Source organism: Lolium perenne, chromosome 4 (assembly GCF_019359855.2).
Source record: "Lolium perenne isolate Kyuss_39 chromosome 4, Kyuss_2.0, whole genome shotgun sequence".
Classification (NCBI taxonomy): domain Eukaryota; kingdom Viridiplantae; phylum Streptophyta; class Magnoliopsida; order Poales; family Poaceae; genus Lolium; species Lolium perenne.
Window position 1 is genome coordinate 395,932,307 of NC_067247.2, and position 18,139 is coordinate 395,950,445.

Below are 18,139 nucleotides of genomic sequence, written 5' to 3' on the forward strand. Positions count from 1 at the left end.
TCATTTTGTTATTTTTACTGAGGGCAAAATATGATGTATTTCAATCTGAAAATTTACACACCAATAGATTTCAACACTCTCCATATCTACATATTTTTCAAAATTTTCACAAACTTTGAAATAATTTTTTTAAAAGTTTTAAAAAAAGAAAAGGCAAAACCGGGCTACATGTAGCCCGGGCTACGTTTGAGGTTTTTCGATTTAGTACAGGCTATTACATTTAACGCAAATGTACGGCATGCTCGATCAAAGGACCGTCCATATTCATTATAGCTGTCTAAAATTAAAAGTGATTGGGCACCTTATCCTTCATGGTTCTTTTAGTCTCCGGATCGAGCCATTACAAAATGGTCAGCTACTAATTCTAACCAGACAAAGAATTGCCAGCTTAATTCCCGGTTAGACGACAACAATAATTTAGTTGGATCTGATAGCTGACACAAATCAAGACACAAATCTGACTATTTAGAACATTTTTTTGTCAATTGCAATCCACCTACAACTTCCATCTAGCACGATTCATGGCAATTTGTTATGTTGTGATCTAAATTATAATTCCTAATAAAAGCTAACTTGTGATGGAGCAAAGCGAGGACCATAGCCGGGAGGCTTGGGCCGAAATCGACCTAGGTCACCAATACTCTATATACCTCTTGTAAGACCCCACGTGGGACCATCAAATCTGTGAAAATCCCCAGGGTTGTGTAAACACCTCCTATATAGCGAAGTTTTCTTGGCTAGCGAATGTGGTTTTTTTCCTTCTCATTGGAAGGATTTTTTCCATGTTAAAATCATTGTATTGTTGGTTTGACCTTCTTTGTTCTCTTATGCCTGTCGTGTTTATAACACAAGCAAACAGTTCATAGTCTAGTGCGTTCTAACTTTAATATTACTCGACCAAGAATTAGCTTAATCATATAGTTTTATTCACCGAGAAATAGCAATATAGATGCACACATAGACATAAAGCAATAAAGACGCTCCTTGCTAGCTATGATCAGTCCTTTACAGAACTATTTTTACCTGTGTTTAGAAGACCAAGTTGAGTCCGTTTTACCATATCTCATACAACTGAGAAAAAAACTACCCCTCTGCCAAAAAATAAGTGTCTCAACTTTTTCTAGATATGGATGTATCAACAACTAAGATATATCTAGATACATATGTATCTAGATAAAACTAAGACACCAATTTCTGGACGGAGGTAATATTAAAAAATTATTCATAAGTAGACCCCAAGGTCTCTCCCAATGCCTTCATTTTTTAGCACACTATCATAGAAGATACAAGAACTTAAAATACCACTTTCCCCATGCACTGAGTTTCGTATGTATGACAAATTACATTTAGCATATTTAGAGGTTATACTTACACTTCATTGAGGCGGTAACTTATTCTTACCTATGAAACATGCAAGATACATGTTTCTCTCCTGCAAGGAACCTGTATCATTTGCTAGTTTATGTTAAGTAAATTGTGGTGGTTGTCTGACTTCATAATTACTATATTGGTTTTTCATCCATGCTCAACCACACAAGCAACTGTCGTAACACAAGGTAATCAGGCTGTGGCATGGCATGGTGCACCAATGTGCCAAATCTAAAAATGAGAGAGAGAAGAAAAAGTCAATGAGAGAGAGAAGAAAAAGTCAGCAACAATAGAGCAGAAGTAGAGCACTTGGTAGGTCGCTGACTCGAGGTAGTCCACTGAATTTCGTGCAATGAGAGAGAGAAGAAAAAGTCAGCAACAATAGAGCAGATTGTGGAGGATTTACGTATTCTGCAATGAATGAATGAATCAATCAATCGTGTATCTGTGAAGTAAGCAGGAACTGTAGTGAGGGAGCAGAGCAGTTACCTGAGTACATGTAGAAGCAGATCGATGGGGATAATGTAGCACAAGAAGTAAGCAGAGCTGCCGTATCGGCTGAAGAGCTCCGAGAGGGTTTTGTGGCGTCGTCCAGGTAGGTTCCCCAGTAACCGGGGCCGAGATTGGAGGCCGTGCGCACGTCCTGCGGGGGGCAGATCGAAGAGGGTGGCTGCCGTTAAGTAGGAATTTCAGTGACGAGAAACAAAGGGAGGAGGTACCTGGTTCCGCGCGGCGAGCAGCCTGGTCGGAGTAGACGTCGAGGACGCATCCCGCGACGGAGGTGCGGATCTCAAGGCCGCCGGCGCGAAGAAGAACTTGGCGTGCGCAGGCTCCATCTCCGGGCGGGGGGCGCGGACGTCCGGTCCGTGGCGGTGAGGCTCGGCTAGTTGGACGGAGCGGCGCGCATCGTGGTAGCGAGGCACGCGCGCTCCGGCGAGCTAGGCTGCGTCGCCGCCATGGAGGCGCCGCCGCCTTGGAGGTGTGGGGGCACAGCGGGGAGGGGAAATAGGGTTTGGGTCCCTTGTGGGTGTGGCTTCAAACTGAGCGGGCCAATTTTGGTTGATCGAACACGCGAGCCACCGGGCCGGAACGGCGGAAGGCCCTGCGGGCAGAATTTAGGGTTGGGTTTGGTTTCTTCCTACTAACGTGACCGCCCGGGATCTCACCTTTTACTTTGATTGACCCCATCCACACAATCTATTCAATTCAATGCCTGCTTTTTAATCGCGCGCGCGAAATGGATTACACAACTCGCTCGCTGGAAAATAACATGTTGCAACAATCGGCTATCCACTACGGAAACGCCAAAAGCTACTAAATCTAGAATGGAATTCTAATATGGGTCACACCAAAACAAAAACAAAAACTAGAATTGAAATAAATAAGCTGATGAAACAAAGAGTGCAGTTTAGGTGGCACGGCCGTGCCGGTCATTGGGAGACGACGGGACGGTGTCGGCGTCGGCCACGGCGCGAGGAGCTCCCAACGTTGCCGCGTCCCCGACACGCAGGCCCCAGCACGACACGAGCTTTCCCTCGTGGTTGTTGGCGTGGTTGGACGGCATGCGGACCGCGACATCGAACATGGGCGTCCCACGCCACGCGTCGTCGGCGAGCCCGTCCAACGCGAACCCGGGAACCTGCACCCCCGTCCCCCACGCCACGACGGCCTGCTCGGCCTTGTGCCCCCTCGACGGGGAGCAGAACCGCTGGAGGACGGGCCCGGTGGCGAGCGTGACGCCGGCGTAGGAGACCTCCACCGCGGATCCCGCCTCGACACAGCCGCCGCCCATGAAGCCCCGGGAGGTGGCGCGGAGGGTGAGGTTGAAGAGCGGGTTTAGAGGAGCATCGTCGAGGTCGTCGAGGTCAAGGCCGGTGACGGAGTCGATGGCTGCGGAGTAGCGCGGCGCCTTGGAGCCCAGGGTGAAGACGACGAGGAGGGCCAGCAGGACCAGGAGCACCAGGGCTCCGAATGCGATGGCTTCGCGTGCGGGGCAGGGGCAGCGTGGTCGTTCTTCTTCGTGGCGCGGGCAGCCGTCGTCGTATTGGCCATGGCCTGACATATTCGATCGTGGATCGCGCGTAGGCAAAGTAGCTAGCCTTAGCTTTGGGTGGACGTACGAAGTGGCTTGGTGTTCTGGCTTTATATATGTCACAAACGGATCAATGATCGGCAAGAGCTCCTTTCCTTGCCGGAACCCCGCGCTGTATTGGAATCGGGTGGAGGCTGACACGCGTTTATGCAGACGTACACAGACCTGACTGACATGGACAGAGGGAAAGGAGAACGAAAGGATCTCGTAATCTTTGGGTCAGCCTCTGCCTCAACATCTAGATTCGTGCTGGCCGGCTTGTGTCAGCGTCGTCCCTGTCCTCTCCTCTCCCCGTCTCATCTATTAGCCTGCGGCGTTTTCGCAGAGGTTGGCATCTTCTTGGCTTGTAGATGGCAGCTGTGAAGGCGGCTCGCTCCCTACGAGGCTAGGGATGGGCGGGGACATCTGGCTGCGAGGGTCGTCCGCCTCTTTACTCAGTCTTCATCCTGCAGCGGGTTGACCGTTGGGGCTGGCGGGTGCCTTGGCTTCGCAGATGGCAGCCATGATAGTGACGTGCTCCCCACTCCGGGAGCCATCGTGGCTAGGTGTTGTGCCCCTCTGTCTTACCATCAGTGACAACGGAAGCTACTTCCGTCTGTACTTGATGTGCCCCATGGTGATGCAGATGGCGGCCATGGGTGTGGTCTCTTCTTCGATGTGAGGTGAGCCGTGGCACTGGTGCTAGCTGTGGCTAGTGCTCTCGGAGTGTCGCTTGACCGTGACTAACTTCTCTAGGAGGTTGGGCTGGTATGTATGCAAGCTCCCTAGTTCCAAAATTGTTCACTCAAGTGCTGTGTTCCAGGGGAAACACCATCTTCCGTGGGCGAAGCCGCTGGCAGTTCGGAGCAACAAGGTCAACAAGTTTGGCCGGGAGGGAGGAGGAGGAGAATGAGGAGTTATTTTGGGTCACCGCCATCCCCTTCATCAGGCTAAACATTTCGCTGGATGGCTAGCTAACGGACTGCCTTAATCTATCTAATGCTAAACCAGCACACTGAGAGATGGTTTTATCTAGTAGTGACTCAGGTTAGGCTCTGTTTGCAAGCTTCAGGTTCGTGCTCGCACGTCCCTCTTTGCGAGACTATATAGGTTTCTCGCAAAAAAAATGTACGTGCCACGGGACCACAAACTTCAGATTCGTGCTGCCACTCGTCGCCCTTTTTCTGTCTACTTGGTGGCTCCAGTTGTCAGTAGAAGCTACCGCCGCATCACCTTCTTCAGGATCAGCGCAGCTGGTTGGTTCGTTAGTCTCACAATGCAGGAGCAAGAGGCGCCATCTTGGCCAAGTCGATGCGGGTGGTGCCAAATGGGTCAAAGTGTAATGCTAACCTGTGAAGTGCAGCATATTTCATATTTGTGCAACAAGGTGTTAACAGACGAGCATCAATTGTTTGCGAGAAAGATCATAACCGATGCTCCTGAATCACAGTAATAGTGCAACTCTAACATGTGAAGTGGAACAATTTTCATATTTAGTGTCACATATATGTCATGCAGCGAGAATTTTAAATGAAAATTTAATACAATTTTTCAGTGCCCGAGATGTTATCAAAAAATTTAGTCATATACTCTCTCCGTTCATAAATATAAGACGTTTTTACATTTCAAAGTGAACTAAATACACACCACAATGAGTGAATCTATACACTAAAAATATACTAAGTACATAGCAAAATAGATGAATCTACTAAAGGTAAAACATCTTATAGTACTCAACAGAAGGAGTATAAAATAGAATTTCAGAGAAATATAAATTGATCACACCATATTTTAGGCATTTCAATGTATTAGCAGCAACTCCAGAATTTAACCTACCGAAAAGCAGAATGGCATCATTGACACAAGAAGCTCTAATGCTGCTGTTTTTTTTATTGCCAGCAGTACTTGCATTTAACTATGAATGGTTGACAAATCTATAGAAGTTTCTCAAGGAATGCCATAGGTGGTAACAGGTTCAAAGACGTTACACATGACATGAGACCAGAGCATACCGCTTGTATCCCCCTTATGGAAAACATTCATGTAGCTACGATCATTCCTTTTCTGGAAGCAAACAAAGTCCGTATGATTCTGCTCATGCCTGAGGACCACTCAACTTTTTGCCAGAGCTGAGATAGATTGAGCAATTCACGGAAGGATACGCCAAGCAGGTATTGTAGATAGCCGTCGCGCAACCTCCAATCTCACTTTGCTCAACCTCATACACCAACTTGATGATCATTGTTGTAAGCATTGGCGCCCATCCAAGTATCGATGTGACAAAGTCGATCTCGTGATCCCCTCCTCTGAGGTTGATGATCTCCACTTCTTCAAGAAGAGTCAGGGAGATACTTTGGCTCCTCCAATCCTTGGGATCATCACAAGGACAGTCTCCAAGACATTGTGATGCTTGTGTCATCTAAAACATTGAAAAACATCACGATGTATTTTAAACAAGTATTGTGTGAATCAGATATATAAGCAACATGAATAATTACCTGAAACCACCCCGGCAGGACAACCTTCAGCTTCTGAGTATTAGTTCTAATGCGATGCATCCCAAGAAGACCTAACAAAAATGCTCCAAAAGCATGCGTGCGGCGGACTGCCAGCAGCTATACGATGGAGGAACTGACGGAAATCGTCCACTCCACGCGAGCGAACGCCTGGAGTTGGACTTAATTAGGCTAGCTAGTACCCACACACGTGCGTGCCCAAATCGACCGATCGATCGAATACGATGGACCAAGTTCATATTACTAGATCCAAATTAACAAAGAAGAAGATGAACCAAGAGTCAATCCAGGGTCCGGCCGGTAAAGAATAAAACCAAACTCAGATGCGAACACAGAGATTTGCTGGAAGAAGCAAAAAACAAACCAGGAAAAACATATCGTTGGCATTACCAGGATCCATCGCCGGAAGATCCAAGAGCTGAGCCGATCGACCGGACGGCATGCGACCCATCCACGGACAGAAACGGAGATGCAGCTTCCCCACTCTCATCTCCTCTCCTCGACAAGTAAAAGTCAAAGTCTAAGTCACACACGCTCCCCGCACGCGGTCGTCGACGATGCCCTTGTACTTATAGAGGAGCTAGGCTGGTTCGAAAATATTTGGGGCAAAGCTAAAAGCGGGAAAAAGGTATGATGAAAATTCACTTGGTTACTCTCCATCCGTTCCTTCAAGGCGAGGATGGATAGATTGGACGGCAGGGATGGGTATAGCACATGGATTGCTGACATGGCCTGTATTCCTTCTCCCCAGACACAAAAAAATAAACCAAGGGTCATCGTATTCGTATCATAATTAATATGCTCAATCAATCAGTCCAATTAACTCATCAGGGGCGGCTTGTTTTCCGGAACCGATTGTATGTGAGCTAAGATCCAGCGCTTCGCATGCCGCCCGGAGGGATCAGAGGGAATGCTTTTAAAGTTCACGATTTTTTTTCCTACCGTAATAACAATTGCTCGGTTTACTTCCTAAAATTCAGAAACTCTGTTTATTTCCTAAAATTCAGATACTGGTTTCCCTATTCACAACGAGGTTGGGATCCCCTTTGTGTTTCATATAGACGAGATAGACAGAAAAAAGAATACGCGGGTACTACTAAATCCGTTGTTATGCATGCAGATTCGTCCATATCGCTACCTGCGTGCTCATCTCTAGCCTAGATCGATCTTACCTGGTAAGAAGACTAAACAAAATAAAACAGAGCGTGGTTGTCATCACGGTTACATCATGCTGAGCTGAATGTGCATCCTAGCCGCAAAATCCATGCACCACGTAGATGATTTTTCCTTGTCTCTCAGTTGATAGATCAATCATACAATTGCCGACCACGGGAAAATAGATACTAGTACTACCATCAAGTGCTCTAGCGATACTCTTTCAGCTTCAGGTTGGAACAAAAACAAAAATCGGACAGTAGCAAGATTCATAAGATCCTCTGACCGATGGATGTATGTGTTCACACTAACTAATACATATTGATATAGCAAAGCTTAGCTGCCATTCGAGAAGAACACACAAACTAGCAACTAGACATACTTGCACATCACCTCAAGTGCTACTACTACACTTGCTTGCCAATATATATCTAAACTGCCCAGATCACAAGAGGCACATCAACTAATCTAAGAAAACCATGTCGGATCCAAGTCTCCTCCCTCCAGGCTGGCTACCAACTCCAGTTCTCCCCTTGCCGTTGTTGTTGCACCAGGGCAGCATGGCGTCCACCTCTCCCCCTCCTACTACCACAAGTCAAACAAGGCTTGGCGCCTCACCCATTATTCACCTACCTGCACGACATGTGATCAGGTGAATATCAACACCATAATTCAAACTTGGGTCGCCACCTATAAAGCCGGAGCATAAGGACATATCAGATATCACAGAGCACATTGGAGAAAAAGAACTGAAGGGTGAACCAATAGCTCACTAGAGAGCTCACCGGACTCCAGAGAGATCTTGTAACCAAGGCTGAGACACACGGCTGCCACGACGAGGAGGTCAAACCCAGGGCCACCGAAGCCTACAGCCACATGTGCAGCCGGGAGGCCTCCACAAGGCCAGGAGCAGCAGCACCGCCATCAACGGACCGCATAGCCAGTCCGCTAGAGGGCCTAACAAACACTGAAACACACAAGTTTCAGCAAAAAAAAAATGTAAACATACAAACTAGCAGATTGATATACTTGCACGTCACCTCAAGTGCTACTACGACACTTGCTAACCAACATATCTAAACTAACCAGATCACAAAAATCACCATGTCGTCCCGAGGTTATCAAGCACATCGACTCATGTAAGAAAACCATGTCGGATCTAGGTCTCCTCCCTCCTGGCCAGCTACCAGCTCTAGTTTTCCCCTTGCCGCTGCTGTTGCAACAGAGCAGTATGCTCCAGCTCTCTCCCTCCTACATGATCTCCACGACGACCTGCTGGCAGCTCCATGTACCACTCCAACGCCGTGTCCGGCTACCACCAGTCAAACAAGGCTTATCGCCTCGCCTGACCTTCACATTCCTGCACTTAATATGACTAGGTCTACATCATCATCATGATCTGCAAAAATATTCATAGTGCTTGGCTCGACCCAGAACACCACGCAGAACAGTGTGTACTTGATAGCATGGCAACAATTGATTCAGAACAACAAAAAAAAATAACTTTTGGGTGCCCATGTCAACTAGTTAGACAGAGGTGTCAAGGTCGTCTTGTCAAAAAAGGCCACGCTATCATTTAGTCCTCCTCGTTATACACAAAACAAGAATAAAACATGGCCAGCAAAAGCTTATACTAGAAAATAAGTAGACAATGTTTTATGTGCAAAACATCCAACTTTTGAGATAAGAAGCAGCGCACTTGCATCGGTAAGGACATAAATGGGTTCATCATTACAAGACAACCTTGTGTTCAGATCAGCTACAACAAGTGCACAGCAGCAAACAGAAGCTCAACACTAAATAGGTATCTGGTTTAAGAAGAACAAAGGCTACATGTTTAGACCACAGTGAAATATGTTTCCTAAAACTTCATTATTGGTTAAAATAAAATAGCTACATGGCAGTATTATTTTCACAGGCTACATGCACAGGAGTATGTAAGCATTCAGTACAAAATGCTAACAGTGGGCTTTGAGAAAGAAGTTGAGAAAAAATGACTTTATCATGACATGTACCTGCAACTACAAGCATCTAAATCTGGACAGGGGCGTTTAATTCAATCTGGGCATTTCTGTGTGCATACCTACGAATCATCGTCTTGCTGGTGAGGACGAGGCAGAACAAGCCGCACTTGGCGCCGAGGCTGGAGTTGTCCTCACCAAAATTGCAGATACCCTGGAGTGGTGTTCGGCATCAGGTTGGAGCTGCATCTCCAGGCGACCGGCTTTGACTTCAAGGCAGATGAACCAGAGGCTCAAGCTTGCATTCCAAATGTGTAGATTCAACCTCCATACTGTTCAGACTACTAGATCCTCAATTTTCAGAGGAGAATGCCTTGCGGCATAGAACCTGAACACACATAATTGACAAGTTAGGTACATGCGAGGACTACTAGAAGAACATTGCTTGAATGCTTGCATGGTCATGTCGTCACTTACACTTTCGAGCATCTGTCATCAAAAGCACGAGAAAGGACTGCCTTCCGGCATATTGCAGCTCACCAATTCCATCTTCTCATCGATTTTGACGCTTTCGTCTCTTACAGGTGGTCACTCCTAACAAGTAAGACATATATCATAAATAAGAAAAAATCATCATACACATGTCAAAACTCGCTAACGAGAGCTCAAATACAAGAAATGTAAATAGAAATGAGCAGGTGAGTTGAAACGAAAAGTATGTCTTGGACATATTCATTGGCATATCCAGAAAAACATCTAGGTAGAATGGCAATAGGAATAACAACGGTAATGACAAGTCCTAAGCCTTTTTTTCATGCAAGTGGATAAACACACTTGTACTCTTCTTGCATTAATTCATTCATATCCCAGCAAGCAAAAACACTTGAACAAAACATGCATGGCAATATGTATCTAAACTTTGAACCAAAACATGGATAATCTCATATTTACAAAACATAGTAGTACTTTTCTTCCTTAGAATATATAATTCCAAGCATTGTAGCAAATAAATTGCATTCAACCCAGTGGTTTCATATTCACATGCTCTCTACCAGAGGATAGATGTCAAATTGATCTTCACATGCTGTGGGATGTAGAATAGCAACATACGCCACAATCTACTCCCAGCAATGCTACCAATCTGAAGCCAAATGGCGGGTGCATTGTAAGGAAAGAAACGCACACATAACATGCATATAGACTTTTTAGATTCACTCATGCATACAAATTGGAAGTGGTCTTACTCTGAATACCTCTATCAGCCGACCTTGCGCTCCAATCAAATCCCTGAGGTATTAGACGAGATTTTGAACCCTTTATACACGTGAAGCACCGGTAGTCCTGTGTCAAATTCACGAACCAAATCAATAAGAAAAATAGGGAAAAGACACAAGCCGAAGGTAGGGCGTGGTGTACCTGGGTTTCTCCGCGGAGCACATCGAGGAACAATCCGAGCAATAGCTGACACATGTTTACATGAATCCCACCCAACATAACGTTAACCTTTGTACCATTGTCTCGCCCGACAATTCGCACCTAAAAAGACAAAGTTATATTTCACTTATATGCCATATGGAATTTCATGAAATGATAAATCAAATGAACACGATAAAATGTTTTTTTAACTCGGTATAGAAATCTAAAAAGAGGACTAATCTAGTTCCCGGAAAGTTGAGCCGGCTAACCCCATACATCTCTCAAATTTATGACAAGACTAAGCAAATGACATTCACATGAGCAAAACTGCATATGACGTATTACTCATAATCCAGAACACGTTACTTCAATATGATGCCAAGATAGTTCCAAAAGAAATGACAAATGACACAAACGTGATGATTAAAAAATTCTTGGCATTTTCAAATTCTATAACTAGCAGGCCTCCTGAGCTCATGTGGATCAACAAGAGAGTGACGCCTAAACCTGTAAGTTTCAGATGTCCTCATACAGAGCCCATGAATTTTTCCATGTCACTTCTACATAAAGCAGGATAACTTCGAATTATCAACGCATATAAACAGTTAATTTCATAAACAGACAACTGGTTTAGAAGATGGAAAGGGTCTATGAAGACAATTTCTAAAGCGCTCGTAAAGCCAATTGAGAAGTAAGATTATCTAGATTAGAAAATTAACCAATGCTCCTGGATAAGGTTGAGGAACTCATGACTGCTTTTTGTCCGTACATAAAAATGTTCAGCTATGCATGCCCACTGGCAACAGATTAGAGATGCCATTGCAGCCCAACAACGACACAAAGAAAACATGGATATCTACTTAACACCCAAGTCACCACTTATACACCAAATGAGGACCAAAATAGGATGAATTATTATGCACGATATTTCAGCTTTAATATACTAGAAAATAAAACCCAATGAGAAAGAGCATGTTATTCAGATTATGTTACCAGATAACCATATTGCTAGCAATCACCAGAAAAGGGCACCATTCTACATTTCTTATGTTCAACACAACACATGCATGACAAAGTATAATCTACGGTTCTGTCCTTACCACATCATGAGAGAGACAATGCCTACTTCTCCCAGGTGGGTTGCAATAAAGATGACCCCTACTTGCTCCGGAGGGCAGAACGGACTCACAAGCCAAGCTCCCTGCACATGGAAGTTTCCCGTCAATGCAGCAATTTGAAGGAATATGTAACAACCATAATATATTGCTACATGATGAAATTTCTTAGATACTACTGGCTGAGCAGGAGTCACAAATAGTGCAGCAAGATAACTAGATAATTGATGTAGCTTTCCATAATCTACAGTACTCCCTCCGTCCCAGTTCACAGGGCTTACGCGTGTCCCTAGGTCGTAAATTTGGCAATGATAATGCAACATATGTATTACAAAATATATATCAATAGAAAGTTTAGATGTTCTACTTTCTAATGATATATTTTGTATATTATACAAATGATATTATATTGACCAAATTGACAACTTAGGGATACGCGCAAGTCCTATGAACTGGGACGGAGGTAGTAAGCCATTTAAGCATCTAAATTCAATAAACCAGCAGTTAAAACAAGCAATAAGGCATCAATTTGCTGTTGCAAACATGACAGTCTTGTGGTTGAATCAGGAACCTATGCGAAATTTCACTCTGAGATAAGAACAACTTCAAAACCCATCAGATACTCTCAAAATTTAACTAGGACTGTTTAGAGATCAAATAAGGTGCAGAGCACAAAACACCAGTGAGAGGGAGAAAATAAAATCACTGAACTAGGAATAGAGCAACTACTAAAATCACTGAACTAGGAACAGAGCAACCGAAGATTAAACCATAAACAACACTAATTAGAGGGATAAGATCAATTTTCCATCAAACAGTTAAATAATGAGGAATCGATAATCCTTTCTTGATACTTCATGTGATTCCCCTCCTCACAAACTTATTTAGGAAATCTAAAGATATTGCACAAGTGACAACCTAAGCATTTCGGCTAAACATTAACTACAAAGAAGACATGCCATTTTGATTATTTCTTGTTTCATACTACCCAAAAAGAGCTCACTATATGATCAAAGACTATTAGCACTAGATAACGATGGATGCGAAGCGATAACACTATATAGGAATTTTACTGCAATAAAAAATCTAGTTGCACAAGATTATTCACATATGCCAATCAGGGACCACAGACTGAAAAGCTGATGTTGAATAGAAATTAAAATTAACTTCAACTTCTACAGATCTACATGGATGAAGTACTTGATGTTTTCTTCTTCACCAAGAAAGCAACGACACACAAGGACAAGAAATTGGGTTAAGGTTTGAATGTTGATAAAATGATAAGAAAATAGTTCCTATTTCCTCAAGATGATTCATACGAAAAACAAGGCAATATTACTCGAGGCAACACAATAATATCCAGCCAACAACAAAAGTAAGTAACCATTGACGCCTATTAAACTAACAAACTATGCTCTAGGTTACACAAATCCAACACTTCAAGCACTAATTGAGGTTTAGTTTTCATGTTGGAATCCAGCTAAACCATGTTATACCAAGATGCAAAACGTCAAATTTGCAAAGCCAGCAAACCACAAGGCAGTAAAGCCATTTCTTCCCAATCATGAAGCCCACGATGTGGAATCAACCCATAGGCCCTGCCCAACTAAAACAACAGCATGGCTGTCGATGCACATGTTGTGAATCGGTCTAATATAGAAACAACTGATAGTCCAGGGAGTACCACGACAAGAGTAAAATTGCCTAATTCATATCATATAACTAGGAATGAAGCATTGGAATACATACCAAGACAGATAATATGAGATCGACGCCTCTATCTATTTTCTACTTGCAGACATCAACCACTGGTGCATCAATACTTTTGAAAGCTTCCATGTCGGTAAATCAACTAGAAAATATTATAGGCTCTAGAAATTCCCTATTTCAGAAACCAGATGTTGTGACAGAAATAGAAGAAAAAACACATATTGACACCTTTTGATTAATCATACTAATCAACATGACATTTTGATTCTTCCGCTGGAACTCAATGGAAAGGCAACATGATGATCCACTCACCAGCCTTGACTGGATAATGTTTAAAAGTAAGCGACGCAATGGTATAAAGTTATTGCTCTAGCCATTCAAAACAACTTCAGAAACAAATGGTATGCGTAACATTTAAATATTTCAAAACACACACTCATAAGCGATGTATTAAAACTCTTGATAAATGGCAAGAGAAGACTCTAAATTCACCAGAGCAGCAATATGCAAAATCAGAATACAAGAAAATAGCATTTGTGCATGCACATCTTTTCAACAACACGCTGAGCAGTGAGTTCAAAGGCACAATATTCAGTTTAAGGGTTACACAAAGGAAACACTTCAAGAAAGAATTGGTATGTATGTAAACCTATTAACAAGTTACGCTAGATAGAACCTACAACAAATCATTCCAATCATTGTAAAAGATGAGTGTCAGATTTAATAACAAAGTTTCAAGTTCTAATTACAACCATGCAAAGTCAGACATATCTAACACAAATGAACTATACACAATGGACTAGCCAAGCTGACAAAATCAAGAATTGAATTTTTCAGAAGGCATGTGTAACATCACTGTTTGTAGTAAAGACATTTTGTACTCTTGAGCATCATTTAAAATTCACTAAGAAATGTCTGCGTTAAAATCCTTAAAAAATCCTCAATAAGCCTCCAAACAGAAATAATATTTTCTAGACAAGACAAGTGAATGATAAAAATATTAATTTTACTTATTCCAATTATCTACCCTGCCCTTTTTGGCACGATTATATCGAAACAGGTACATATCTTGACTTAGTTTGGTCGAATCAAAGAGGCGAAATGTAGTATAACTAGCTAGTTTTAGTTCACACATAAACTAACAAGAGATAAATATCTAGCAACCCTGGAGTGATATCTACAAGCTACCGTAGCAACATCTAAATATCCAGGAAACCGCATTAGACTTCACAAGACATGACCAACTAGTGTTACTATTCCCCATCGCACCACATAGCAAACTACAGAACACCTTATACATGGAGTCGCCGCCACCCCAGAAGCCAAGAACATCCGCGACGGTTGCGACCTAGAGTTGGAGGATTTACTTGACAGAGTTGAGGATTTTCCAGCATGCCTAGATCCAGGAGGAGAAGACCAGGCAGTTGCCGGAGCCGTCGCCGGAGTCTACGACTGGCCACCAGAAACAATCAGTGAGGGCACGTAGGGAGACTACGAGGTCAACCCATCCAGAACCTGATCTAGGCACCCACTCGTGCAGGTATAGCTGGTAGTGACCACGCCATGCTTAGAACCTTTCTTTTATGGAAGATTTTGTTGCTTATATGTTGTTGTACCACTTCACTTTTGGTTAAGGAACTAATAGATTCATTACTGCTTGTGTGTGCAAGCCTAGAAGCACATGTACTAATGTTTGTAAGGACATATATGCAGAAGTTTAAGTGGTTTGGTTAGAGATAGCAGGGTTCCGTTTTAGGTATATTTAGGCAACCAAATTATCTTAGTTTGCAAATAGTTATCAGGTTTGGTTTTGGTTTTGCAGAAATTAGCTGGATACCCTTTCCCTGTGAGCACTTGCCGATGTCAATACCATCTGCTAGTACCATATCTTTACGTGATGTTTAAAACAAGTTCAGAACTGAATACCTGTCTCTAAAAATGCAGTAGTACATACTCGGAATCTTATAACAGTGGTAAAATGCTCTGTAATGGTTATCTTGGCCAGTTAAGTTTTCAGTCATCCAGGCTGAACAATATCAGTCACAAATCTCTCTCTTTGCAAATCGTTACCCCTATTTTCCGAATTTTTAGGAAATATGCAACCTTATAAAATTCGTAACTAATCCATTTTGAATCAGAAATATACATACAAATACGAAAATTTTAAGAAAAATGAGATCTACATCACGGTATCATAATCATGACTGCTTAAAAAACTCTTAAAATAAGATATGGTAAAGCGCATCTCTTCATCACAACTCCCATTGACACTTGAAACTTGAAGAGTACAAACCTTGTGAATGCACATAGCAAATATGCCAATATCTTTTTGTATAGCTGCATGAAAAATGCATTTCTCAAGATATCTTTAGAACTGTGCGATCTCAAAACAAATGCATTTAAGATTTAACAAGGACAAACATCTGATAATCCCGTCAAAACTGCCATGTCTAGTAATAGAAGAGAACAGCGAGTAAAAGCCACCACAATTGTGCAGCTAATGTAAAAATTGAAAGAGCAAAATTGCCTCGGGCAGCAACCTCGTACTAAAGAATGAAATATTAGCACTTAACCGACAGCTAGACATTAGATTAGGATAGGCAAAAAACATTACCATATATCATGCAGCAAATCACAAAATGCGCCAATGTAGACAGAGGCATAAACATATAATCTCCCTGTGAGAGGAGAGGTGCCGGCAACAGCTTTATCTCAACGGATGTGGCCGTTGCTGTACATGTGCAAAGTGCGCCAGGTTGAGCAAGATGACCTAAAACACAATAAGTGCAGCTTTATCTCACCTCTGGACGTTATTGGAGCCATTGACGAGCGAAGAAAATTATCCGGCAAACTTCCTTGCAAGGTAAGGGAAGGGCTTCTCAAAGTTGTAGTTTCTCTTGGCAGAGACTTCGTAGCACTGCAGGTTCTCCGTCTTGTGGAATGTGACTTGTTTGCTCTCACAGACTCACACACCCTGCATGAGAATAACTAGACATTAGAACTCTGAAGCATAATCTGAAAACGTATTAAAGAAGATTGCAACAGAAGCAGACCTACACAACTCTCTGCACCAAGTAGGAACATTCTTGTAAGTCAGCCTGCCATGGATATTGCAAAATTAATTAAAAAGAACAATCAGTCAAGCATATTAAAAAAGCAGTAGCACGCAAGAAAATTACTATAAGCATTTAATTGAACTTCAGTTTAAGTGATGTTGAAAACAAGTTCAGAACTGAATACCAGTCTCTAAAAATGCAGTAGTACATACTCCCAATCTTAAACAACTGTAAAGTGATCTCAATCTTAAAAAATAACCAACCAATCTTATTTACTATCCTTTGTCCAGATGTAACCTTAATCATCAGAGACTCGGAGTGTAACAACTGAACACCACATGTGTTAGTTAACAACTGAACCACTACGCTTGTAGAAATCGGTACAACATCATTGATCTCTGGAAAGGGGACTCTGTACCTCAGAGCTGCAAGCCCTTCCATGAAGGGCCTTGGCACCGGATGGCAAAACACTCGACACACAACCAACCACCTTAGCTGCAGTACCACCGCCCTTCTTGGTCAAAGTAGAGGTGCAGCGGACGCATCTTCTCGTGCAGTGGCGCCGAAAATGGAGGCCGGCCCTATTACTCTTCACCTCCCCTCCTCCTTTCCAGTCGCGCGGGGTGGTCCTGGAAGAAGACCTCATCGTCCCCACCTGCCTACTCACCGACGCGCAGCGGGTCGGTCGGACATCACCGGCCGGCCAGTCCGTCGACAAGCAGGTCAGCCTCCTTGCCGCCGACGACGGGGGCCGCATATGAGTTGGGGGAGGAGCAGCAACATCCGCTAACTGGAGGGCAGCGGTCTGGTTCGTCATCGACGGCAGCCGGCAGGGACTAGGCTAGGGTTTGGACGCCATACGTTTGGATGGCGGCGGATGCAGGGGACTCTACCGGGAGAGAAGACGGCGGGGCTAGGGAGGCCGGCGAGCATCAAAGCTCCAGTGAACTCGGATGGGTTGGGAACTTGGTCGAGATTAGTTGCATTTTCGGGAGAAAATTGGAGTTGAAATGAAAGTTATGGAATCCGCTCTACCAGTAGTAACATCACTTCTATTCTACCCTAATTAATTTAGGAGATGAGCGGACGCGCGCGCACTTGATTGGCTCCTAATTAATATCTTCCTAATAAATCCCACTAATCTCTCCTCACACCTTCCTATGGAGTAGTAGTATATTTTCTAGTCCCAATGCATTTGGCTGTAGCCATATTAACTCGTGGTCATGCATGGTACTACTTGGGTTCTCTCATGCATCTTTTTGGTGCGGCCACATGCCTATGACTATAGTATAAAGTTCAATCATAGTATTATTATTATTGCTGAATTGAAGTCAATATCAATATATAATTAATCCGGAGTATCATACGCGGTGTCCCCCTCGCCTCACGCAATGATCGGTCATGTCTTGTCTTTGGCTCTCCGACTGAGACCTTGTTCAGCGTGACCACTACGATGGGAGTCGACGGTACCAGATGATTCTTCTTCGGCGACGGGTAATTCACCCACAAATGGCACACACATCGTCCCTTTTAGCATGCCACCACCAATAACCCCGCATCTCTCGCCGCTTCTATACCTTTCATCTCCCTCCATCAGTACCAATAAATGATTAGCTGGCTTAAAGAAATGTTTGCCAAGTAAGAGCTAACGAAAATCCTAGCTGGAACATGCATTCAGCTGATCCACCTGTTCGCAGCTACCCGGCGTTTTCTTGATCTGCTACTCTTCAGCTGGGTAGATATAGCTAGCAACCTCACAGACGAAACTAGA

General features: G+C 43.5%; 1 protein-coding gene across 4 annotated transcripts; it reads right to left on the reverse strand.

Moving 5' to 3' along the window:
- Window positions 1–7,326: 7,326 nt before the first annotated feature.
- Window positions 7,327–17,252, reverse strand: LOC127297636 (uncharacterized). 4 transcript variants are annotated; one of them, XM_051327955.2, is made up of 11 exons: window positions 16,787–17,252; window positions 16,366–16,410; window positions 16,114–16,286; window positions 11,588–11,688; window positions 10,488–10,607; window positions 10,316–10,412; window positions 9,549–9,665; window positions 9,194–9,459; window positions 8,197–8,470; window positions 7,896–8,077; window positions 7,327–7,743 (listed from the first exon to the last, which is right to left on the reverse strand). In XM_051327955.2, the coding sequence occupies exons 1-7, from the start codon at window positions 16,807–16,809 to the stop codon at window positions 9,625–9,627; spliced, it is 600 nt and encodes a 199-aa protein (XP_051183915.1). In that variant the 5' UTR covers window positions 16,810–17,252; the 3' UTR covers window positions 7,327–7,743; window positions 7,896–8,077; window positions 8,197–8,470; window positions 9,194–9,459; window positions 9,549–9,624. The 4 variants fall into 4 exon arrangements, with proteins under 4 accessions (XP_051183915.1, XP_051183917.1, XP_071675649.1 ...); XM_051327957.2 differs by having other exon boundaries at window positions 8,197–9,459; window positions 10,325–10,412; XM_071819548.1 differs by having other exon boundaries at window positions 8,197–9,459.
- Window positions 17,253–18,139: the final 887 nt, after the last annotated feature.